Source organism: Mauremys reevesii, linkage group 2 (genome assembly GCF_016161935.1).
Source record: "Mauremys reevesii isolate NIE-2019 linkage group 2, ASM1616193v1, whole genome shotgun sequence".
Classification (NCBI taxonomy): Eukaryota; Metazoa; Chordata; order Testudines; family Geoemydidae; genus Mauremys; species Mauremys reevesii.
In genome coordinates this window covers 251,193,924-251,221,234 of record NC_052624.1, presented here as the reverse complement: position 1 = coordinate 251,221,234, position 27,311 = coordinate 251,193,924, and the positions used below count along the sequence as shown (strand labels likewise).

Here is a 27,311-nt window from a genome sequence, read left to right as displayed (position 1 = left end):
CAAAGCAGCTTTGGCTGCTAACCTCAGATCTGCCCCTAGTCAGGAGATTTGCAGAGAAGCCACATGGATTTATCCTCACACCTATGTAAAGCATTATTGCTTAGTTTTGGCATCTAGTCAGGAATCCAGAACCTATTTCTCACTATTCAAAGTCTCTTGCACTTCAGAATGTTGTTCTATTCAGGATGCTGTTTTCTCACCTCGTGAAAGTACTCCACCTTCCCCATACACTCGATGCTATCTATGCATGTTATTACTTTAAAGAATTTAACATTAAGATTTGAGTCATGCACTCAAAAGTTAGGAAGTACCAGAACTAAGGTTCTCTGCTTTCATTTTTTGAATTCTATTAGCCTTTCATTTCTTGTTTTTTCTTTACTTCTATAGCATCAGGCGGTTTTTCAGTTTTGCTTTCTTTTTGACCTATCCCTTGAGCTTTTTTAGTAAGTTTCCAAGAGTGGGACCTCAATTAGATGGGTCTTTTTGGGAGAAGACAAATTCTTATTTACCGGTAATTCTTGTTCTTTGAAGCTACACACCTCAGTAGATCACCAGTCATCTTCTCCTCAGAATGTGAAAGATTGCGTAACTATAAACAGGTAGAGTTCCTAACCTTGCTTTGAACAGAATATACTCACACAAAACACACTTGCAAAATCTTTTCTATAACTGACAGTCCCTCCAGTGCTCTTCGCTCCTTGGAGTTAAAAGATGCATTTGCCACTAAGTATTTTAGTACAGTTTAGAACAGTTTTAAAAGGAGCTATTGAGAGCTACCAATAGCTGGATTAGGGTGCTCCCCTGAGAGATCTCTGTTTAAATTCCTGCTGAGATCCAGACAAGGTGGGGATTTGAAGCTGGGTCTCCCACATCCCTGCAGAATGCTTGAACTCCTGGAATATTAGGTAAGAGGGGGAACTACCTCCTCGGCTCTGTTTTGTGTGGTACCTGTCTGGTAGCTGTGCTCTTAGGCAGCCTCAGAGACTGTCTACTGGATTGGGCCCCACCAGTGAGGTTGGCACAGCAACACCTAGTTTGATGATCCCTCTGGGGCTTAGTCACTGAGCAGCTTGGCAGCACCTGGCCTGAGGTGGCTCTGTGCATGCCCATCAGCAGAAGTTTAGGTGCTGAGAGGACTTCACTTGTGATAACATAGGTGATAAGGAACTTTAGGCACCTGCAGGATTAGGCAGCAGCTGAGCTGTGGTTTTGAGGATTTAAAGTTTGGAATTAGGTGACTAAATTACTTTATGGATCTAGCCCTTAGCATCTCTCTTCATTTTGCACTAACACTTTCCATATATTTTTCTGTCATTTTAATCGGCTTTTATTTTGGGAGTTATCAGCTGATTTTGATTTTGCAAATGATTTTGGAATGTATTGCAGCAGCCTAAATGACTGACTACTGTATGTGCAAGACTTCCTGATTCAGATCTTTCAAAGCTATGTGAGTTCAACTCTGATCATGTTCTGGAAGCAGGAGTCGTAATCCATTGAGATATACTTCTGGAGGAAAAAAGAACAAGTATTTTTCTTTTGTATGGATTTATTTTCAAAGCAAATATTGCATAACGTGATTATTTTAGTTTTGCTTTGTTTTGTGTTTTGTTTCTTTGCTTTGCTTAAAACAGAAGATTAGATTTGGAAACACTGTTGGAAAAACTGGTCTGCATATGGCCTTGTGTAAAGTATATGTGTACATGTAATAAAGGAGGGTATTACACAAATTTAAAACAACCTAATCTTTTAAAATCCATGGTCATTAATGTGTGTCAGTAATGTAGTATGTGCATATAGAGTGAATCATAGAAATTAGAGATGGAAAAGCCCAAATGGGTCATTTAGTCCAGCCACTTACTAATGTAGGACTTTTCCCTATAGTATTTTTTTTGTACACCTCTACCTTGATATAATGCTGTCATCGGGAGCCAAAAAATCTTACCGCGTTATAGGTGAAACCACGTTATTATCGAACTTGCTTTGATCTGCCGGAGTGTGCAGCCCCCCCCCCCCCCGAGCACGGCTTTACCGCGTTATATCTGAATTTGTGTTCTATTGGGTCACGTTATATCGGGGTAGAGGTGTACTTTCTCCAGTCCAGTTATCAAATATTGGGGCTTCTGTCTCTTGGAATACCACCAGTCTTCCGGGAAACAAATTAATTTGTAATAATTGTGGGCTGTTTAACCCTGTGGAAGCGCCAGTTGTTTCCAGTGACAAACATAAGTCTGTGCTTCAAAGGATTTTGATAATGAAGATAGACACACTGTAGTAATAAAACTGGATAATGTGAAGACTGTCAAATACTGAGAAATTGACACATTTTAAAAATGCCTCTAATACTGAGGAGTAACTCGTACTGTTTTGAGATGCATTAGGTGCTCTGCTTTTGGGCCTGCCATTTGGTGTGGAAGAAACATAAAGCCATGGCCCCACAAACTTTGGGGCATCTAGCATAAGTGTCCAAATTCTGGCTGCCTCCCGTGTGAGGTAGAGGAGGAATCTTTCACTTAAATATGTGTGTAAAGAAACATCTCAAACCTTTTAGCTGCCAAGCTGCTGGAAATAGTAAGACACCTCCAAATTGAGTCAAACTTCAGTAGTTAGATGTCCAAGTTCAGAACCATTATAGAAGCCATGGGCTTCCTTCCCGGTTCCTTCCGGAACACATTAGACAATTGGAAAGCGGGTATAGAAGCCATACGTAGTATGAGACAATGGTCACATTGTCCCTTCTGTATTGAAAATTGTCTCAGTGCTACTGAATTGTGGTGCACAATTTTTGGATCACTAATAAAAAAGGCCTGTTTACGAATTTCTGCACATATCAAGAGGCTCACACATGTATCCAACCCTCTTATGTACTCAGGTTCTCTGTCATTTGGCAGGCATTTACAAAGTGCATTAGGTTTCTTTGGTGCACAAAACTCAGATTAGAGGGGATCGCATCATTTTAAGTCCATTACTTTTAGCTGAACTTTGGCCTTAGCTGCTTCAAGTGCAGCATCAGAGGGACCTATAAATAACTTGCCCATAATTTGCCTCTTTGGAAGTTTCTGAATAATTAATCAAGCAATTCTCGATGTCTCTACTCCTTTCAGCACAGAGGCAGCTGTCACAGTCAGAACTTTTGAGTCTCTTTTGGAAAGTGGGAATGCTCATTTGATGAAGCTGCCTGTGGAAAAGTTTGCTGCCAAAAGCAAGGCCTACTGCTCCCTCCCACGCCCCTCTGCAATTACAACCAAAGTTCTCTGCTCTCTTCCAAAGTTTAATATATTGATTTCAGGTACTGGAAAAGTTTGCCAGCTGTTGTGAGCAGCATAGCCAGCTCCAAGCATTTAGAATCATATGATTGGCTTAAACATTTTCAAAAATAATACATCTGGTTTTTTAGACTTGACAAGCAACATTTTCAATCTATTTTTTGCAACTATGAGAGCGAGAAACTTAATTTTTTTAAATGAAGGTTGAAATTCTCAGCTAACAATCTGACTACAGCGGCTGGGGCTTGTTGAAGAACACCATCTATTGCAAGACGTGCAGTAAAACGATGAGTGTTGGCAACACTGGGGACTCAAGAAGCATCTTCAGACTTAACAAAAAGTGAAGCCCTGCAGAGAGTGGTGAGCTGAGCTGAGTTAGCTGCAGAATGAGCTTCAGTGGCTGTTGAAACTCCCAGATTTGCTCCCACAGTAGTACATGCAGCAGTTCTCTGCTCTCCTCCCCCTTCATTGTACTCTGCTCTGCCACAGACTTAATGAATCTCTTCCATCTATAAGTTCTGTGGTAGCTGATCACACTTGATTAGCTACATCTTCCTAAATTATTTCACTAAATCTTGGGAGGTACTGAGTACCCACAACTCCCATTGACTTCCTATAAACGTACCTCTGTGTAAGCAGCATCCACCAGTGGGTGTGGGCAGGGCTCAGCCATTTTCCCCATTGTGTTGAAAAAATGGTAAACACAAGGGCACTCTACTAACATCATTGCTTGCACTAGTGCAGTTGCACTGTTGGTAGCAGTTACTGTCTCATCCTTTCTGGCACTAACAAAAATCCTCCTGCCTGAATGAGTCATTAGTGATAACTCTGTATCATTATACGGTGTTTTGTCATGATTATTATTTGAATTATAATTGTACCCAGAGACTCCACCAAAATAGTGACCATATTGTGCTGGGTGCATAGTCCTGTCCTGTCGTGAAGAGCTTACAGTCTAAATAACTGGATCTAAATAAGAATGGAAGGAAAAAGAATTATCCACACTTTGTAGGTGGGGAACTTTAATCAAGAGAGATTAAGTAGCTTGCCCAGGATCACACAGGACTTCTGTGGCAGATCCAGGAAAAGAATCCACATCTCCTGAGTCCCAATCCAGTGCTTAGCCACAATGCCATCCTTTCACCTGCACTCAGGGCCCTTCAGAGGAGGAGACTTCATTCATACAAGGTTCTGGGAGCTGCCAGCTGTTTATAGCTAATACGTAGTAAGTTTAAAAACTGTGGAGTTGTTTAATTATTTTAGCCTGCACATAAACAAAGTGCAGCAGAACATACCTCATGCAGACTGATGGTATAGAATGAGGAATAGATGTTACAGTCTAATTTGGTTGTAATACTCGGTGGGAAATTTTAACACAAATAGGAAATGGTAGTATCAAGTGCTGTTCTGAATAAGGCATTGTAATTTGTACAATATTTTTATAGGAGCAATGATCAAACACAATTGCAAACATCCATTCTGATGTTTATGTTGAGGCTTATTTTTTTGGATAAACATTTAAGATTTCACATAATACTGGACCATGAGGAGGGGAGAGCAAAAGTTTCACATTAACTCACCTTTCTCAAGCAAGATTTAGTGACAGTTGATTTCACAAATCACTAGCAGTTAATTGAAACAACTTTTCATCTGAGCATGAATGATTGAACATCGCATGAGTGTAAATCGTGCATGTTATATGATGAGGGGTGATGCAGATTGGTCAAATCTTTAACCTATACAGAGATCAAATTGAATGCCTATAGGTAAAGGGTTGAAAAATGAACATCCTCTAAACTAATAGTGAGGGAACAGTGTGAAAAAGTGTAGATACATTCCCCATTTTAAACTAGCAAAATAATGGACTGTGGTGTATAACTGATGTGCAAAGGGTATATTGCTTCTTAATGTATGGTACAATAAGCCTTGTGTATTTTTCCTAGAACCCCATTCTTTAGAAGTGATTAGTCTCATGAGTAACTTCCTGATTAATAATGCTTTTTAATAAAGAAAAAGCACATAAAAAACCAGAAGTCCACTTTTCTTTTGAAATTGTTATGGATATCTTTCTCTCTCCTGCTGGATTCCTTTGGCAATCCTGTGTTTCTTGCTGATTTATGTGACTTTTCATGGAAGTCATCAGAATGTTAGGGCATAAAGCATCAGATGAGTTCTGTTGAACAGTTCTATTGTATCATTTTTTAATATTCAGCAAGTCATTTATAAAGTGATGTAAATTTACATGGCACTTTACAAATACTGGGCCAGTTTTCCGGTGTGTTATGCCAGTTCCACACTGGTGTTACTCCACTGATTTCAATAGTTACATTGGCAATTGGTGTAACACAGTGAAGAACCAGGCCCATGGGTTAAGAAACATTTTCTGCCCAAAGATCTTACAATGTAAGGCACAGACACCAGACACAGTGAGAGATGTTCAGGTAGAGGACAGTAAGGAGAAAGTGAGAATTACAAGGAAGAGTTGCTTAAAAAGTAGGCTTTTAAGGGGTATCTGGCAAGAATGAGAGATGGTTCCAAATGTAGGGGGCTACATTGCTGAAGACACGGAGTTGAAAGTACAAGAAGATTGAGACCAGTAAAGAAAGAGGAGTGTGAGTAGCACAGAGCGCAAGAAAGGAGGAGGGAGGAAGTGAGGTCAGGTGGAGGTCAGATTATGATTATGTACATTTGATGAATGTATCTGAAGTGTTCACCAGCCTGTAACTCATGAAATGAACACACACACACCCACCCACCCACCAACCATATTCCAGCTTTGCAGCTTGTGGTTTCCAGTGCAAACAGACCAGATCACTGATGGATGATTCTTTCATGCAACCCTACTGATAATGCTGTGAAAGCCAGCATAGGGAACTGTTTCTGCTGCCAGCTAGGCAGCAGTACATCTAATAGCAAGACAAAGGCAGCAGGGAAGAAGCGAGATGAGAAATTACTGAGAGGGAGGTGGTTGGGAGGAAAGAGAAGACTTCTCAAGCATGAGTTCACCCACTAATTTCTTCTGCAGACCATTTCATAAAAGAGAGATGCTACCACAGAAGACCTCCCCTTCAATATTTCTAATATCCTGTTCTTTGGATCTCCAAATATTTCATTGTTTGCATGACCAGAACTGGCACCACAGAGAAATGGTGCTTCACAGACCATAGACTGAGATTCTGAGTTAGAAAATAAAGCAAAAATGAGAAGAAGAAAAAAGTAAAAGGGACATGGCCAAAGATAATATGAAAAAGAGGTTAGGTCTAAAGGATTAGAGAAAGAAAGAGAGGGAAAACAGAGCAAAAACAGAAGTCAAGAGACTAAAGAATGAAAGAAATAACAGGGTTAGCACTGCAGTATTGAGTTTAATAAAAGTACAGAATGAAATAAAGTGTCTGGGAAGTGAAAAGATAGGGGAGAATGGGAGAATGGCAAACTGAAATCTCAGGGAAGCTGCTACATGGAGCACAGGAAGGAGGCAAAAAGTAAACAGGCACAGAAAATATAACCAGAGGTAGCATTTTTATTTATTTAGGACTGCTAAGGAGTTATGAAACATGACTTTTGTTATGCCATGTTGAATACATCCTGGCATTTCTAAACCTAAATCCTGGAAATAAGGGTCAGAACATTTTCTGGCTCTCCCGCTTAAACTTTCACCACCAATAAAAATTGTTTGTACTTACATGAGAAAAAATGGCTGGTTGGTCTGAAAACAGTTATCTGATGCATTTCTGTTCATTTCCTCAGTGGTCAGTAATAATGAACACTGAAATGATGTTAACTCATCAAATGAAAATGAGTGCATCCTGGTAGGTTAAGAGGAAGAAATAATATTCAGTGAAGACTGAGCAAACATCAGATACTCAATCTAGGTTTTTAGCTGTGGCCATCACTATGCTATTTGAGCAGCTGTGGCTATGGTTTACAGTATTGCTGTAGTTGTGCTGGTCCCAGGACATGACAGACAGACAAGGTGGGTGAGGTAATATCTTTTATTGGACCAACTTCTGTTGGTAGGAGGGACACACTTTTGAGCTACCCAGAGCTCTTCAGGTCTGGGGAAGGAAGAAGAGTGTCCGAGGTAAATACAAGCTGCGACAGATTCTTAAGCAGAAGGGGTCACATGTTGTAGGAGGCCAGTTGAAATGGAATGGGCAGTAAGGATCAGACTGTTATGGACAAGGGGTTTGAGGTGGGCTCTTAAGGGTTAGCAGGAAGGCATGTGTTACAAATCATTATAATGAGCCGTGAAACCAGTGTCCCTGCTAAGTCCACAGTTGTTAGTGTCTAGCAGCGTTATGAATTTAAGTTCCCACGCTTGCCTTTTGAAGGTGTTGGGCGAGTATTGAAAGATGATTTTAAGTGGCCTCCTACAACAGGCATTGCCCCCTATGCTTAACAATCTCTCACAACTTGTACTTAGCTTAGACATTCCGCTTTTCTTTCCCAAACCTGAAGAGCTCCGTGTAGCCTGAAAGTTTTGTCCCTTTCATCAACAGAAGTTGGTCCAATAAAAGCTATTATCTCATCTATCTTGTCTCTTGGCTAGAACTATGTAAATGTTTCTTGACTGAAACATCACCCCTAATGTGTTTTATAACAATCTAAATTATGAATGGATGCTGTTAGAAAGTTTCCTTTTACCTTTATACTGTTAGGTAAAACAATACTAATCTGTGTGAGCAGCTAGTCCCTCTGCTTAGAATGGTGAATTCTGTTAGTACCTTATTGTAACCCCTGCTTGCTTGGTCTGGCACTGTGTCCCCTCTAGTGGTGGTTAGGCCAGCTTGTGGTTGATGAGCCTGCTACAGTGTTGGCTAACAATACATGAGCTAAAAGATGCATCTCTAAGCTCAAGAGGTCCCAGGTTTGGTCCCCGCTGACAATGCCCCATGTGGGTCAGTGTTACAAGTGGTCTCCCGTACAGGGATTTCAGGCAATTCAACTGAGAAGTCACTGAAGCTTGGGGACGTGCTCCTCTGCACCTAACCCCTGCTTGCTCGGAATGGCTCACTATCCCCCTCTAGTGGTGGCTAGGCTAGCTAGAGATTGATGAGCCTACTACAGCCCTGTATAACAGAGATGTGTCTTTTAGCTCATGCAGTAGACGCTAATGCATTAAAGCACAAGAGGTCCTGCTGCCGATACTTGTGTTGTGTGTCAGTGTTACATTATCTAATGATAAAAAGTAAAAAAGAGAGAAGCCACTGCATACAGAGAGAGAGAGAGTGTCACAGCACGTAATTTGTAAAAATGTAGTTAAATTCCTTTTGCAAGAATCAGTGTATTGACTCGCAGAATGTTGTCCAAACCTCAGTTCATACAGGTAAATATCACTGCATATCGGGTATGGTCCTAGTGCCCATGCACATATTAGCAGTTGGATAAAAGACATGTCTGTGCCTCTCCTTGCATGTGAAATCAGAACAGGATGCAATCATTATTTTCAAAATTAATAGATAAATGTTGCTACTTAATTTTAAAAAACTTTACTTTTTAAAAATCTTGTGTTTGCATTTTTCAGGAATGAGTCTTCTATTTCATTATAAGAAAACTAATTACTGTACCTCGCTTAGAAAGCTGTGACCTACTGAAACAAGCTAGCAGGGGAAAAATCAGCTATTGTCTCAATCAGTTAAATCTGATGTAGAAGGCAATAAAGGCTGATGTTCTTCTGAAGTCTTCTATGTGTACTAGAATTCATAGTGTGAATTATGTGCTCTGTGTAAACTTTACATAGAATATATCTCAAAAGACAAGAGTATTCAGGCAGAATATGACATACAGTATATTGTGTTAAACCAATTTCTATTATATTATATCACACACATTTTATCCATATATTCCATTATGACAATGAGGTATCAAGATAAATACACAATTCTGAATGTCATTTGAGTAAATTAATTTTGACAGTAGTATAAAATTTAATTTTATAAATAGGTTTATCTTCCATTTCAGCAGTTACTGTACAAAAGTGACAATTTGTAGTAGAGATATAACAAATATTCTCTTTTAATATTGGTTGACTTTAATATTTTTGTGGAGTAAAATTATAGATAATGGTCACTAATTGCAAATACAGTTTGGTGATTCCAATATTTATATGAATGGCTGAACAGCTGCTCTTTCTAGAGTAGATTATTAGAAGCTGTAGGCTGTGCCACAAGTTACTGGAAGGATATTTTCCCACAGACTCTCAGTAGAGTTTGGATTTCACATGTGAATTCCGTGTCATGATCTGGCAGTTCTGTATGTACAATCAGAATGGCTGGACTTGACTTTTGACTCTACTAGAAGAGGCTAGAGACTTTAGATATTACTTTACTTTATTGATGATATGATATATATGTTATGTAATATTACACTAACTCATAATAGAAAGAAGTAGGCTTTATTGTTGAGTAGAGAGCTGGTCTGGAACTGGATTTTTGTTGGAATTTTGTTTCTCTAATGTTTTGAAATTTGTCTTCAGTTGGAATCACAGCACAAAGTCAATTTTTTCAAAATCTCCTGCAGAACAGAAATTCCCTCCAAATTTGATTTGGAACCATTGAATCATTTCAATAATGTGAAACTGTTTTGTTTTGATGATATAAAAGTTGAAACAAAATAAATAGAAATGATAAAGTCAAAACCAAAACATTTTGACATTGTCAGAGTGAAATAAAAGTTGAAATTATTCATTTCAACATTTGGGAAAACTTTTGTCAAAATTGACTCATCCCTGCAAAATGTTTTGATTTTTCTGATTGGAAACTGGATCCATCCAAAATTTTCAATCAGCTTGATTGTTGAGGATCCAGTGATACGACATCCTCAACTTGTAAGTTCAAGATGCTAAGACTTCTTGGAAATAGTGTTTCATTATGCATGTGTTATGTGCAGTATTTCTGTATTTTATAAACATTGCTTTATGAAAATTTTAAAATTCTTGTTTTATTATTGAATATTTTACATTACCCTGGACCCTTGTCAGAATCCATTGCACCAGTTTTTACAACATCATGGTTTTGTTGTAACTTTTCAACACTAATTCACAGCTATGGGATGAGAGAGCATCTGTTAACAATTTTTTTAAGGGATAATCTAAGCACAAATGTTGCTCTTTGTGAGAGTCACATGCTGTTTATTTAGACAGAAGAAAGATCATGAATTCACACTGGAATATTGGCTTCTCATATTACTTAGGGCCGGGCAGCTTCTGGTGCACATTCCGTTTCAGTCTCCACCACTATTCAAGAAGTGTACTACATATATGGTTACAAAGAGCACTGAACTAGATGCAGGCCAGATTAGAGGCCTGATCAAGTTGTTGCTAAATGCATCCAGTGACTGGAATGTTTTTGTGCACTTGGGTGGTTTTTGTTGCCATCAGTGAGCTCCTTGTACAAAAGAGCTGTTTCAGGAGAAGGGAAATAGTTTTAATATCATTAGATGTCTGAATATTAGAACAAAACCAAAACAGACATGCTGCTAGGGCCAGACTTTGAAATATGCTCAGCTCCCAGTTAGACACCAAAATAAATGGTGAGATTTTCAGAGGATCGCCGCATGTTGGGTGCTGATTTCTCATTAAACTCTGGCCCTTACTTTGGCTCCAATTAGGCACCTATTGTCTTTTTGAAAAATCTGGCCCTCACCGAGTTTTTTGAACAAAAACTTCAGGCTCCCAAGTTACTCTCATAATAGAAGCCAGGTTCACTGCAGAAAATGTCTGTCATTTTCTTAATATATGGCCTCCTTCTGAAAGAATGCTGCTAGATAAAGTCACCCCAGCTGGAACCAGCTGAGAGATTTTGCCAGCTCCCTGGCTGTTAACTTAACACCAGTGTTGATGAATACTAGGTATACCCTATGCTCAGTGAAACAGTTGAATGCAATAGAGGCTGGAAAAAACTTTTTATTCCCATTTTGGTCCATAATTATTAGGAAGCAGCAAATATTTTATAAAATTGCTGTTTTCCAAAATGCAGCTCCACAAAAGGTAGAAAAACATATTCCATTCCTACAGGACTCATCTGAAGCCTTCTGGGACAAGGAGTTAGTTGCTTTAAAGGCCATGGATGGTTCTGATAAGTTAAATGAATATTTTACTACATTTATTAATAAAGCCTATGGTAAATTCTTGTTTTTTAGAGTTGTTGTTCTGAAATAATTAAAGAACAAAAAGCAGTATGAAGACTGGCATTATTTTGACTTCAGTATACTCTTGACAAAGAAGGAAAGATGATATGAAATAACATGCCCAAGTGGTAGGTCTAGGGAAACCAGCTGGACTCTTTTTTGTGAATTAACCTCCAATTTTAGCAACATGGGCTTTCTATGTTTTTTTATTTTCCTTTGGCTTTCATTTTATCTTAGGGTATCTCTATACTACTCGCCGGATCGGCGGGCAGCGATCGATCTAGCGGGGATCAATTTATTGCGTCTAGTCTAGATGTGATAAATCGACCCCTGAGCACTCTCCCATTGACTCCTGTACTCCAGCGTCGTGAGAGGCGCAGGTAGAGTCGACGGGAGAGCGGCAGCAGTCGACTCATTGTAGTGAAGACACCATGGTAAGTCAATCTAAGTACGTCAACTTCAGCTACGTTATTCCCCCCGTAGTGTAGAGCAGGGCAAAGAGAGGAAAATATTATGTCTGAGCTGTGCTGTGTTTCTGAAGCTCTTCCCACTCAGCAGTGAGTAAGTGATCTGGGTAATAAATGCTTAACCAACATGTTTTTCTTAAATGTTAATAGAGTGAAAACCGCACACCTCCAAAAGCCAAAATAACTGGAGGGACAGGATCGGATCCACCCTCCCCATGTGTACCTGGCTGGATTGCATCCTAAATATCTGAGGTTTTGCATGCTGTCTGATACTAAGGTGGGATTAATGAACGAACAGTTGATCGATAGATAGATGCTAATATCACCTGGGCAGTGTTTTTATGACCAAGCTATGACCTCCTAAATACAGGTATTTGGAATGGGCCATGAATTAAGTGGAGTCACAGTATAACACGCAGCTCTGCAAAGCATGAATTGACATAATATGGACTTGTCCCCATCCTTTCAGTGCTATAAATATTCATGCTTGGTCATATTTCTGGTGCAAACCATCAGCCTTACGTGAAACTCAATGGAATCAGGAGACTGTCATTCTGGCATCTCTGATTAAACTGAAGCCAGTACAGTAGGGGGAATGCGTGAGGGCATTCCTATTGCAGTCCAGCTCCTGACACATAACTGCCATTTGTCTGTCTCTAAAAGATTCCAGAGTGGAACAAAGAGCACAGCTGCTCATAACATGACAGACAATAGGTGGTTATCCATTTAACCATTGATGCAGACTATCCTGAAATTATCAATTATTGACAGGAGCACTGCATCTCCATACCACTCCCCCCCCCCCCAATCTTTGAGACAATACAAAGGAATTATGACAAAAAGAGAAACAGGAGACAACACGGTTGCAGTTGCAGCCCTTCTGTGCCAGAATAAATCTAAAGGGACTGACTATGCTTTTGATGTTTGATATCCATAAGAGTCTCTAAGCTCCTAACACATTAACTTGGGCAGCCCAAATAGGACCAGCAGCTGCACAACCTCTCTCACAGGACATAGCTATAAATTTTGGATTTGTGTCTTTAGCTTTTGCGGGGTTTATATGATATAAAGGAAGAGCATATCATCGTGTTGTCTAAGTAGCAATTGAGGGCACCCTGTATTTGGGAAGGATTCTTATGTGTAATATGGTAAATATGATCGCATAAAACCCTTAGCAACAAAAACATTAGGACATTGGCTAAGACTACAAGGCTACCATGAAAGACCAAAGGGTATTCACTAAACTAGCTTTGTAAAAGGGAATTATAATAGATTACTAAATAGCAATGAACAATTTGATAGTATATGAGGGCTGTATCTTATGTTAATAAATAAAGTATAAGTGTTTAATAATGCTCCTGATTGCAGATCTCCTTCCTTTTCTTCTGTTCTTTTTGCTCCTCCTTCATGCACTGTTTTTACTTTCTGGTCATTATACAATTTAGTTTTATCTAGCATATTTCTGCATATTATACTTCTTATGTGGTGCACTCCTTTTGTTATATTACAGTTCTATTTGCTGAAATTACTTGTGCATAGTCTCAAAAAGAATGTGGTTTTTGTTTTTAAATGCATCCTTCCTATGAATTTTACAGAGTTTGCAGTTTGACAGTTTAAAGGGTTATAATCCGGGAGGCTAGGCCCAAATCTTATTTCTGTATCTTTTTCCCCCCTGCTGTTTGCAAAGCCTGGGTAGTTTTGAATAAGTTGGTTTTCCCTTCAGAAGAAATGCTGCAGAAATGTTGATTTTTTTTTTAAAGCAGCCTGTTGCCCAGCACTTATGAGTACTGCTGCAATAGTTAAACAAACAATATGAATGCAAAATAGAAATAGTAGTAAGGAAACAAATCACAAGATTTGAACTGTGGCACCGGGGGACGGGGGTGCGGAAGAAGCTTGACCCAACCAGATTTTGCTCTTAATTGTACAGGGGTAAAGTCTGAGTAATTCTATTGATGCCAATGAATTGATTGAAGAAGTTAAATCCCTTGAACTGAGAATATAGTTTGGCCCACCAAGGCTGGGAGTTTGTGTGGTATTCACTTGCAGTTTGTTCACTTATGGTGAGTCTACGACTGCAAGAAAACACCTGCAGCTGGCTTGTGTCAGGTGACTCCGGCTGGCGGGGTTATAGAATTGCAGTGTGGGTATTCGGGCTTGGGCTGGAGCCTGGGCTCTGGGAGTCCCAGAGTTCAGGCTCCAGCCTGGACCCAACGTCTACACTGCAATTTTATAGCCCCACAGCCTGAGCCCTGCGAACCCATCAGTTGACATTTTCCAGTCCCTGGTGTCTTATTGCAGTGCAGACATATCTTTAGTTCACCTACACCTGAAAGAGGAGAGGGCAGCTGGAAAAGGTCATGAGGTTGTGAATGACAAAGAAAAAAAAATGGAGACATTTGAGAGAGGCTGAGGAAGAAAAATGCTCAGGAGTAACCTGTTGTGGAGATACTAGTGAATATTTACACAGCTTTCTGTGACTGTGCACTGCGGTAATTACTGAACACTGGTTCTTATCTTGGCAACTGGTGCCTCATGTGACACATTTGTGTGATTTACAAGCTGACACACAGCACATTGCCCACATACTGTCATATTTACTGTTGGAGTTGCATTAATTATCTGGCCATGGCAACACCAATCTTCCAGCCATCAGTGATGGGGGTACAGAGGGAAACAAAATACGCAGATGGGAAGAAAATGTGTTATGTTAGCTAGATGCTTCTTTGAAGAGAGACGGCTGATTATTCTAAAGCATGGCTAGCATCAAAACATATGAAAGTCTAAAGGAATAACTGATGCCACAAGGAAAACATGCCTTACAGGAGCGTGTACATTAATAGGCTGGCTTAGGTAAATATTCACCTTCCATTCCTCCTAAAATCCCTTGCAGGACACAGGAAGAGAGATATGCATGTATGTGATGGAGCAGGGACTGGAGACCTGACATGCTATATGAAGGAAGAGTAGAGGTAGTAAATATGTAGCATTTCACTGAGCAATGACAGCAGTTGGGGGAGGGGAGAGATGGGTGTAACACACACACACACACCTACACCTGAAAGGTATTGACAGCAAGAGACAAAGCCTGACCCTGTGGCTCCATGGCTATGGAGCCCAGGCAGAGTGCCATAACCTGCTGTGCATTGTTCTTACAGACCTGGGCCGTGAATGCCCAGTTCCAACCAATCCCCTGGAGTAGGGTCAGAGAATTCCACCCACACTTACTGCCATGCCTGGCAATGGGATCACTGGAAAGTGATACCAGAAGGAGGCTGTGCTTCCCCACTATACCTGGGTAGGCAAGCTAAACAAGGCAGTCAAACAGCGAAGGGGCTAAACATCTTCACTTCTCTCTCCTGCACCAGCTGCTACCTGTGTCATGAAGCTGTCAAACATAAGGCCAGGGGCCCATCAGGCCTAAGACAGGCCTTCTCTTCCAAAAACAAGAAGCTGATGGTGGGAAAGCCACAGACACGTCTCATTCTCCACATGTGTGGGAGGGAGGAGGGTTGCCCACACTGAGCCCCCCTGTTGCCAAGCCCTATCCTGTCGGGATGAGTCAGGCCAGAACTGAGCGAATACCCTCCTTCTATGAAGCGAGATCCAAAGGACAGGAAGTATATAGGGCGATAAATGGGGCTATTACCAGAAGCAATATATGAGGGGGGGGGGGGGGAAATTTGGGAAGAACAAGTATTCTAAACTATATTGCAAAGACCAGAGTCCCATGCTGCAGTGACAGAAGGATGGATTAGGTGGCTTCATAGGATTTTCACTAATTTATATGAATGTCTCCTCACTTGCAAGACTTGAGAGAAATAGAGAGCCACATCCAACTTCACAGATAGTCTGAGTTACAGATTTCTTATGTGATTCCATTTTTCATGTGTCCATTGTTGTAACTCTTGGCTTCTGTAGTCATCACTAATTACTGTGGAGAAAGGGAGTAGAGGTGCAAATGAGTGGAGAACCACGTATATTGAATAAAACAATCTGTTTATAGACAAGCCAATATACACGGGTTTAGGAAACTGACTTGAATGCTGCTTGCTTGAGATGGTAGATAGCAGCCTCCCTTAATGGTTATGTTGCTGCAGCATGACATGTTGTTTTGTCTCTTAAGCTTTGGTCCATTTCAGGGATTGTCAGGGCCTCATTCAATTGGTTAGCAGATGGCAGTATTCCTACCAGTTGCTTCTCTCAATGAGGCTCTCAAATTATATAACTTGGATAAGCCAAAGACAGAACTTGTCCCTTAGTGGATTTTCCTTGGACACAGATCAGACTGTACCTAAGAGACCATGAGTTAGCTGTTTCTGAAGGCAAACAATAATAAAGAGGGAAGTGATTCATGATTATTTTCCACAAGATTTTGAGCTGATACCAAGGTCAAGTTGTTTTGCTCAGGTGGTTCTATCCCATGATTTCTGCTGGCCTCTGTATAAGATGCCTTCAGCTCGGATACAGTGGGGAAATATTCTTCACAGTTAGCACCATGTTGCTGAAACTTTCCATCTTCATATACCAGAAACTCTCAACATGTAAATCCTGTATTCATAGCATTGTAGAAATTAAAGCTGTAAAACCCCACTCGGTTCTCTTGTTCATCCCACTGTCAGTGCAGGATTGTTCCCTAAGGTATATTCTTAATTGTTTTGTTAATTCTGGTTTTAAATAGCTTGGGAAATGGGGCTCAAACTCTTGGGAAGGTTTTCCACAATCTAATAGTACTCACTGTTCCAAATATGTGCTTAATCATCAAGTCTGTATTTTCTCATGATTTGCCTTGTTATTGCCACTTTGAACACTCTGAGGAGTTCCTGTCTCAGAACTGGCTCTTCACGCCTTTCAAACTTTGCAGGCAGTTATGTCTCCCTTGTCAGGTGCTGAGTGCCCACTGAGCCTGTCTCCATTCTGCCTGCACCCCATCTTTCCTCTTTAGTCTTGTAGCAGCCCACCCATCATTATATTCTCCCTTCTCTTCCTTTCAACCTTATCCTTTCCTCCAGTTTTAAACTACCCTCTCCCAAATTAAGGAGGTCATAGCTCTCCTCTGCACTCATTAGAATGATAGCAGCAGAAAAAGGAAGGTGTGACGGGTTCCCCCTGGGGTGCCGCCTGGAACTGGAGTACCACTGAGCCCACCTGACCTACCGGCCTGGGCTCCCTCTTACACTGTACTGCTGTGACCAACTGCAAAGCCCTCCAGGCTTCAGCCTGCACTTTCACCAGCATACATACAGTTAGGGACACATCCAGCTGCAGTTACATGCAGGCACTTTGACCAGCCCCTGCATGAGAAGGCGACAGCTAGGGCAACTACCAGCTTCTCAGGCATGCATCCTCTCTGGAGTATAAATCCAAAACTATATCATCTTGCTCTGCACAGGGAACTGTACAGTGTAAGCCAGGGACGGGCAAACTTTTCAGTCCAAGGGCCACATCTGGATATAGAAATTGTATGGCAGGTCATAAGTGTTCACGAAATTCCTGGCCAATGGGAGCTGCGGAGGCGGCGCTTGGGGCAGGGGCAGCAGATGGAGCGGAGCCTCCTAGCTGCCTCTATGCATAGGAGCCGGAGGGGAGACATGACGCTGCTTTCAGGAGCTGCTAGGAGTGGCCCCTGACCCTGCTCCCCATCTGGAGCGCCAGAGTGGAGCAAGCTCCAGACCCCACTCCCCAGTTGGAGCTCAAGTCCAAATTAAAATGACTGGCAGGCTGGATCCAGCCCACGGGCTGTAGTTTGCCCACCTCTGGTCTAGAATGAAAACATCTTGTTTAGTGGGCGTTTCCCAGGTGTAACTACGTGTGAAATACAGATACATAGTGTGACAAAGTTCTGTCCTTGTCTCCATGGGTCCTGCATTTTCTGATGGATTTCGCTAGCCTCAGAGGCTCACTGTGACCCTCCCCTTAACCCTTCTCCCTCAAGAGACAAGGGTCACAGTCTACTGAGCCATTTTCATCATAAGTCAACAAGGGAGGTGAGGAGAATCTATCCTCCCTTGCACAGTCTCTGTTGTCTCCTAGGCTCAGTGATTAATCGGGGGGCAAAGGAGGGGAGGCTAGGGCCACCCTCTACTCCAGGCTCCAGCCCAGGGACCCTAATAGTATCAGCTATGGTACCTGACCTTTTAGGAACAGCACACATACAATTCCCTGGGCTACTTCCCCACAGCAGCCCCCACTTCCTCAGGCTCCACTTCACCCTTACCTCAGGGTCTCCTTCCTTGTGCCTGATCTGTGTGTGTACAGCTCAGTCTCTCCAACAGCGCAACTTATCACAGCTCCTGACATGCACACCCACCTGACTAACTGGGAGGCTTAACTAGTTTCAGCCAGCCTCTGATTGGCTTCAGATGTCCCAATCAACATAGCATCTTCCCTGCCTTCTGGAAAGCTCTTAATTGGCCCCAGGTGTCTTAATTGACCTGGAGCAGCTGCCATTTACTTATCCTGGTACCAGGGATTTGTTTAACCTGGGGCTAATGTATCTATCTCCCACTACTTTTCTATAGCCACCTGCCCTTGCTCCATCACAATAGTTAATGTTCATAACTTCAGATACAAAAATGTTACATGCATACAAATATGATAATCTTATTCATCAAATCATAATCTTTCCAATGACATCTCACATGACTTATTTTGCATAAAATACATCATAACTATGTCATAATCATATCTTAATAATATCATTGTGAAGAATATGGGGTGCAGAGGGAAGGAACATCCTTATAATGGCCCATGAGCACTGACAGGAAATCTCAGCTCAGTTTACAAAGGCTAGTGTTTGTCCTCTCCACATCAAGGGAGGGGCGGACTGAGTAATAAACTTACACTGCTCAGGCTTCTGACCCGGGCAAGCTGGTACAGTTCTGGGGAGCTGCGGGGGAGGAATTGGCTGGAGCCTCTCTCTTGTTGGTTCATGAGTGGCTGGGAGAAGCATTCATGTAACTCAGGTGGGTGTGTCCCTGCCTGTGGATGGCTGTGTAAGTGCAGTTCCTGCCAGAGATTTGTAGCTTGCCAACAGCATCACAGTGTGAGAGGCAGCCCAGGTTGGTGGGACAGGGCTCAGCAGTCTCACAGTCCAGGTTGCATGCTGGGGACCCCGTCAAGACCTTGCAACATCATCTCCATAGACTTTTATAGTATGTTGATATCATCACAAGTATATTATGCTGTCCCATTCGAAAGACTCTTTATTTATACCATGCCATTCACCACTGTATCTGATGAAGGAATTACTATTGGTGCAGAAATGTTATGAAAAATAATTTTCAGTACTCTTAACTTTTTTTATGTCTTCTTGGCATTTATTTTTCAATATATGAGCTATTTTACTTTGCTCCCACAAATGTCACAGTGATCTTAGTTCATTAATTCCTTGCAATGTTTTATTATTTAAAGCTAAGATTTTACAGTCCCTACACTTGGGGGAAGGGATGGAGAAATATTTACAACCAGGTCCACATTTTTGTTTTTGCTGCTTGTAGTAAAAATTGTTTTAGCTCAGTGACTCTAGCCTTAATCTAAGCTGAGCTAGACATAGCCATTATGAAGAGCTAGGCAACAATAGATAAGTAATTGTAAGGATCTCCAAGTGTGGATTCTCTACTCAGACTGCAAAGGGATTTGTATCACCTGTGGATAAAACAGGGATGATTCATCCCACTATGACTAATTTCTGGAGGGTGGCCTATTTAGGGGAGCATTTTTGGCGCAAGGAACATATTGGTCCACATGCACTACAAGCATAATCAGATGGAACCTCATGGAGTTCAACAGCATTGTCCTCTCTCTCACACCAGCTATGGATTTCATCCCATTAGCTCTTCTGTAATAACATTCAGCAAGTAAATTTGCTTAGCATGTCTCCCCCAGAAGGCCAGAAGAACAGGGCCAGGTTTACATGTTGGGCACCCCTAGATGCAGGGGCTCAGAGCCCCCCAACCCCTGCGCCCACCACAGCCAGGAGCTGCAAGGTGCCCCCACCATGGCCAGGAGCGCCGAACCACCATGGGCAGCGGGGGTACCCTGCCGCTTTTAACTTTTAGACACCCCACTGCCCAGCACCCCCTGCACAGCCAAGTGCTCCACACTGACCCCGCACCCCAACATATACAGACCTCCCCCAACCCCACTGCCCAGTGCCCCCCACCCCCTCACTGTCCAGAGCCCCCCCCACAAACCCACTTTCCCAAGCTCTGCCCTTCCCCCACCCGCCACACTCACCAGCCCCGCTGGAGATGACTGTCCGCCAGGCTGAGCAAGGAGCCCTCCAGCAGGGTTGCGTGGGGCCCTTCCCCTCTCAGCAAGCCCCGCCTCCTGCTGGGACCCAGGCATGGCAAAATTTGAATTTTTTGGCACCCCTAGAATGCTGGTGTCCCTAGGCACATGCCTACTGTGCCTACTGCAAAATCCGGCCCTGCAGAAGAATGCTAGTTGCTCTAATCATGATGCTCAGTAATTACGGTTATAACTTTTTGTGTGTGTGCGCTATTTTATGCTGTGTTTTTATTGTCTGGTGCAAGTATATTTCACATGCATCTTAATATAAATTTATAAAAGACTAATGTTTGCACTTCTGTAACCCCAGAATGAGGTGCCGCTCTCTCCATTTATTAACATTTGATTTGATAAAGCTTTTGGACTGAAAATGTTCATTGCAAGTTTCAGTCAAATGGCTGGGATATTAAACATCACAAACTAGGGATTATAATGGTTATAAATGCTAACACATCCTTTCCTGCAGCTTTCTCGCATAGTGTCCTCATAGCTCAGATGAGAATAGCACTTACATCTCCAGTTTTATGCCCTGAAAGTAGCACAACCTACAGAATTGTGTAATAATGGCAAGCCCCGGTGCCAAACCAAGAAAGGGGTTTTGGGTTTTGTTTTTTAATTAAAGCAATGCTGCTTTATAGTGACCTACATCATTTCACCTGGCAGTTTGATCTTCCATGCTGCTCCCAGAACCTGCATGTGTCATTTTTCCTGGTCTAAACTCCAAGATTGCCAGCCTGAAAATGTCTGGTTGCTTTAATGTAATCCCTTCACTCTGAAAACTCCCAGGTTGTTCATTATGAACCCAATCCAACGTCCATTTGAAATCACCGAGAGTCCTTCCACTGACCTCATGAATATCAGATCTGGCCCATAAATCAACAGCCTTTGCACCATCTCCAAGGAATTCAGGCCTTGGATCCTGTCAGGGCTTTATAATGCATCACTTGACAAGGGTGAGTGAGGAAAAGGTGGTAGCAATATTTACCATTAAAATGGTATTTTCCAACTTCAAAGTACTTCACAGACATTTTCTCTTATAAAGGCCAGTTTGGTTTTGTTGTTCAGGTCTATAAGCATTAGATTTTAAGGGCCCGATCCTGAAAAATATCTCCTGATGATTTCAATGGGAGTTGCAGATGCTCAGCAGCACACAGGAAATGCTCAGCACCAATGAGGACAGGCCCTAGATTTTCACCTCCTCTTTCCAGGGAAGAAGGGGGAGAGGCAGGATATAAATTCCCCCAAACATTACATTTCCCACCGACTATTGTTATGCATTTTAAATAGTGAAGAAGAAATTTGTATCGTGAACCTGCAGAGATATTTTGTTAGAAGTTCATTAGCCATTACAGATATTTTTCACAAGTTCTACCCTATGAAATAGTGAATCTACCACGGGCATAACAATGTTGAAGGCTTTTACAGATTAAATCACAAACAGCCATGACCCATTTAAGTTACATTTTCATAAATCATGTTTCATGGCTTTCATTTGCATAATGAATCCGATCATTTGGGTTAATTTTTGTTTGTAAAGAATGGCTTTCCACAATTCAGTCACGGGCTGGAACTTAGTAAGAGCTGGGGAATCTGCACATAAATGCACAGCAATTATCAGGAGAAGCACTTTTAACCATGAAAATGAGGTGGAGATGTGCTTTTTTAAGCTACCAGTAAAATTAATGATACTGTCCTTTAGAGTATCGTGATCAGGCTCTGAAATGGTATTTAAAAACCAAAGGCCATTAATCCTTACTGCACCTATAGCACAATACAGTACATAGCAATTTGCCTTTAACAAAATATAACCGTGATTTAATTGAAAAACTGCACATATGAGTTGTGTTCAGGAATATTTCTTCATGATTATTGTAAGGGAAATGACTTTAAAATATTGTAAATGAGGTGGTTAGCAGATCACTTTTTTCCCCATACAAGATTTTGAAAGGACCCTAGCTAAATAAATTTACAATTATCGGATAGCTCTTATTCCTGGCTACAAAGGAGTATCGAAAATACATTTATTGACATTGGCAAAAAGTTTAGAGTAAGTGAACTGAAGTCAACAAGTGTCAGAAAATTCAAATCCTTGTTCTTCTGTCTCCCTCCCCCCACCCCCAATGAAAAACAAAATTAATTTGTTTTTTTTTCCTCCTCAGATAAAAATTTTTGACACCAAGATGGGAAAACAGAACAGCAAACTACGTCCTGAGGTCATGCAAGATTTGCTAGAAAGTACAGACTTTACAGAACATGAGATCCAGGAGTGGTACAAAGGCTTCTTGAGAGACTGTCCAAGTGGACATTTATCTATGGAGGAGTTTAAGAAAATATATGGGAACTTTTTTCCTTATGGGGACGCTTCTAAATTTGCGGAACACGTGTTCCGCACTTTCGATGCTAACGGCGATGGAACAATAGACTTTAGAGAATTTATCATAGCCTTGAGTGTAACATCTAGAGGTAAACTGGAGCAAAAGCTGAAGTGGGCATTCAGCATGTATGATCTGGATGGAAATGGATACATCAGTAAGTCAGAAATGCTGGAGATAGTGCAGGTATGTACTGTTCAGGAGGGTTTTACGTTTTCTCTTTCACTCTTATTAAATTGTGGGGGCAGTACTGTGAATGTTGGGTGCGCAAATGGTTATTGTGATATCTTCTCCCACATTTTTAGTCTACTATATATTTGCTTGAACATAAAAAGGTACTGTTAAATTTGGCAAAGGTGGAATACCAATTGAAGTAGAAAAGGAGATGTTTATAGCTACTTGAAGCTTTACTGAGTAACCATGCGGCTTCTTTGTGGGCTTCCCTATGCTGGGAAATTACCTTGAGTTTGAACACGATAACTAACATGATGATATATATTACAAAGAACTCCATGTAGACAAGGACTGTCATATTTATCATCATGTCAGCTGCTAGTGGGTCACCCTAGTGCGGAGCCCTGGGATGACCAAGACCAGCTAACGCATTTTTAAACGGGACTGGCCCTGTCTGTCTAAGAGCAAAGTCCTCTTTAAAATCATATTGTATGAAGAAATAGCTAAAATGTTTGAAAGCTCTTTTCCTAGTCCAGACATGGCCTGAGAGCTTTACATTGTGTTAGTTAATATAATTTTCCAGTGTAGACAAGCCCTCTCTTATGATTCCATGCATGGCTTCAGGTATATTATCTAATGTTGCACTTATGAGTTCTTCCCCATTTTCATCTTTCTCTAATGTGTCTTTCCCCTTGAGGGCACAACAAATTCATTGAAAGCTTCATTTTTTTCTTTGTTATAGTACACTTGCATAGTTTTAATCTGTGCAATCCACCTCTGCTAGGGAAGCGCCTGCCTCCTCGTCACTGGAGATATTGAAGTACTAACTAGATACGATACTATTCATATTTAAAGATCTGATAGAAATAGAGGGACTGGAATGCATACAAATTACAATTTATGATGGCTAATTCCATATGGTAGAACCATTATAATGCATGCCATCCTGCTCCTTTTTATTAGTCTGTCTTTGAACATCCTCCCAACAGTAACCAGTGATGGCACTCGTTCTATTCCATATACATCAGACCATATACTTGACTCAGTTGCAGCCACCTTCGTCATCTTTTTTTTTTTTTTGTATTTTGTGTGCTTGTTTGAAAGTTAAACAGGACTTCATGTTGCTAACTCTGAGGGGCATGAATGAATATTTTAACAACTGTGTGCCAAATTCAGACTGGTATAAATGGTACAACAACAACACCATCAGTGAAGTTGCATCTGCTTACAGGGGACATTCAGAAGAAATATGAATAATGGCAGAAATTCAGATGAGGGGACAGAAAGACAGGGTTGTAGCAGGAAAAGCAGATAACAGGAGGGTATAAAAGTGTATGCAGGGACACTGCTTTATTTTGCAGCTTCTTATGAATTATTGACTGGTTTCACCTCTCTTTACATCCCCTCAGTATAGAATTGGCACCCATTTATAGTCATTTTCACCAGCTGACCAATGTGTCACTTCTTCTGAAGTTGACTCTATAGCTGCTAAGATCATTTTGAAAGTGGGCTGGGGCATTACACTTCATTGGGCCAATAAAACACGCTTTCCTTAGCCAAGGCAATCACTTTTCTTCTTTCAGAGACACACACATAACCTGGCCTGTGTGCCATAATAAACTATACGAAATATTCCAGTGAGAAGATATTGCACCCCTCACAAATTTTCCCCTGCAAAACAAACAAACAAAAAAGTCAAAACAAATAAAAATTGTCCCTCACCCAAATGGATTTTTTATCCCTGAAAATTGAAAAAGCTCATGAACCACCATAAAGCACACTCGGGGCCTAACTATTAGACAAGGAAGGATTGCAGACACTTTGGTGATGGCCAGCAATATAAAACCCTAAAATAGATTTAAAAATATGGAGAATGGAGTTCACAACATTTGTAGTTTTCCTATGAAGGAAACTACTATTTTTTCAGTTGCCACAGATCTGCTAATCAGATTGCTTAGATACTAACTGACTTTGGCTCCTCTCTAGTCGTGTAAGCACCAAATTCTGGTCTCATTTACACCCATAAAACCCCACTGAAATCAAGGGGCACTGAAGGGATGAAACTGAAATCAGATTTTATCCATTTATACTTCAAAAATGGAAGGATGGAGAGTGTCTCTTCACTCATATCAGTGTGAACGACTGTACAGCTCATTAAAGAAAACTGATGCACTAACTACTAGATGGAGAATTGGGCTAGTTGTTTGCCACCTCGTGTGTGCGGAGCATGTACTACAATAGTTATTTGATGCATACCTGAGACTGCACACTCCCTCCAACCCCCATGGGCCACTGTACTGCATTTGAAAAAAAAACGTGGCTCTCAGGGCAAAATAACAAAACACAAAAATCCGCAAATCAAATAAAAACTGACAAATAGGTTAGAAGGTGCTCAAGATGACCACTCAAGAATCAGTGTCAGACTCCAACCAGCCCTAGCTTTAAAACCAGAGAGAATTGAATACAGTGTCAGACCTCTTTTGAAATGTGTACAGCCAAACTCCTCTCCTCTTTCCCTCTCTTTTTTTTTTCAGACTCCTTCTATAATAGCAACACGCAGACTTGAAATTTCACAAAACACATTTTGCTGCAAGACACATCATCACATCACTGGAGGAAAAAAATTAAATGCATTAAAAATATGATACCTCTTCCTTCCACCTGTGTTGTTTTTCATCACGTAGGCCAACAAAGCACTGGATTTTTAGGGACAAATTCCATTAATTAATGTATTCAACAACCATTCAGTATTGGCAGCAGGGCCAGATATAGGGAAGGCGATCCAGACGACTGCCTGGGGTGCTGGGCTTGGGGGATGCCAGGTTCAGGGTGCTGTTTTTGTTATCAGCAACAAAAGGAAAAATAGAATGTTAGAAATAACACGTTTTAGGTATTTCATATTTGCTTATATACGGCATGAATAAATAGATTTGCATATTCTGGCATGCAAATTTATCTTCTTATATGACAGGGATAAATCATATATGCAAATCATGTATCAAAGTTGTGAAATGGGTTATACATGCAATAAAAAAGTAGGTATTCAAAAGCTTAACACATGGAGTGGGGTGGGTGCTGAAGATGCTCCTCGCCTGGGGTGCCATTTGGTCTAGGACCAACCTTGATTGGCACCCTTGCCATACTGCTCTGGTTCCCCTGCTCATAGACCTTGACAGCTCCTCATTCTACCTGTCTCTATGCTTCCAACTCTCCCCCTCCTGCCAAAATGTTGAGGGACTTTCTAAGGTTTGTCAGTGAGAATCTCAATCTAAGAAACCTGGTAAGTTTTGTTCAGCGACTGCTCCCCTGTTGCAGACTAAAGGGAACTTCCCAAATAGAGAAGCTGCCTGCTACATAATGCAGCTATAAGTTCTGTTTGTCAGGCAACTTTGCCTGCAAGTGTCTCCCTGTCCGTCCCAATTCATAGAACCATAGAAATGTAGGGCTGAAGGACCTTGAAAGGTCATCTAGTCCAGCCCCCTGCACCCAAGTTCGATAGAGCAGTGCTGAATAGAGCAGGACATTTATCTCCCGTGTCTTACATACGACACTCCTGTTAATGCACCCCAGAGTGATATTAGCTTTTTTTGCAACTGCATCACATTATTTAATTTTCCAATCCACCATAACCCCCAGATCCTTTTCAGCACTACTGCTACATAGCCAGTTATTCCCCATTTTGTAGTTGTACATTTGATTTTTCTTTCCAAAGTGAAGTACTTTGCACCTGTCTCTACTAAATTTCATTTTGTTGATTTCAGACCAATTCTCCAATTTGTCGAATTCTTTTGAATTCTAATCCTGTCCCCAAAGTGCTTGCAAGCCCTCCCAGATTTGTCATCTGCAAATGTTATCAGTATGCTCTCCACTCCATTATCCCAGTCATTAATGAAAATGTTTAAAAGTACCGGACCTAGAACAACCCATTGCAGGACCCCACTAGATACATCCTCCCAATCTGAAAGCAAACCATTGATAACTACTCTTTGAGTGTGATCTTTCTACCGCTGTGCACCCACCTAATAGTAATTTAATCTAGATCACATTTCCCTAGTTTGCTGCATACCTCATCGTTAATAATAATACTTCTATAGCACTTCTCATCTGTATATTTCAGAGGGCTGAGGCTTGATGGGGAGGGCTCCGTGAGTGTGTTTGACTGGCAAAGGCATGTGAAACTGAGATTGATGTGGATGTTTTGTTGTCTTACTGGAGATTAATTTTTAGTGGTTGAGTTGATAAGAAATGTTCTTTAACAATCTGAGCTGTAATTCAACAAGGTTGTGTGTGCGGGGGGGGGGGGCTGTTTGGTTGTTTTTTAATTGTGGGAATAGAGGACACTGTATCAAATGTGTTCCACTCGGACATAAGTCATCAAGATCCTTCTCTTTGTTGGAAGAAGAAAAAAAGAGCTATGCTTGCATCGTTGATATATCCCTCAGGAACCTATTACAAGTCTCTGATCTATGATACATTTGCATATTGATACAGTAGGATTTATTATATTTTAGGCTGATTTTCTGCATAGGACAACGCATCACGCTAATGCATAAAAGGACACCATCAATGTGAAAATCATTTAATTGGAAATCCCCCCGCCTCCCGTTCTTACCAGG

At 41.2% G+C, this 27,311-nt stretch overlaps 1 protein-coding gene across 8 annotated transcripts in view; it reads left to right on the top strand.

Annotated features, from left to right (window-relative positions):
- NCALD (neurocalcin delta) overlaps positions 1–27,311 on the top strand; it is a 148,032-nt gene that overhangs the window by 106,805 nt on the left and 13,916 nt on the right. For 2 of the 8 annotated variants that reach the window (XM_039526194.1, XM_039526191.1), the window contains one exon: positions 22,309–22,707. In XM_039526194.1, coding sequence (XP_039382128.1) covers positions 22,330–22,707 — 378 coding nt within the window. In that variant the 5' untranslated portion in view covers positions 22,309–22,329. The other 6 variants (XM_039526195.1, XM_039526192.1, XM_039526189.1 and 3 more) reach the window with 6 other exon arrangements.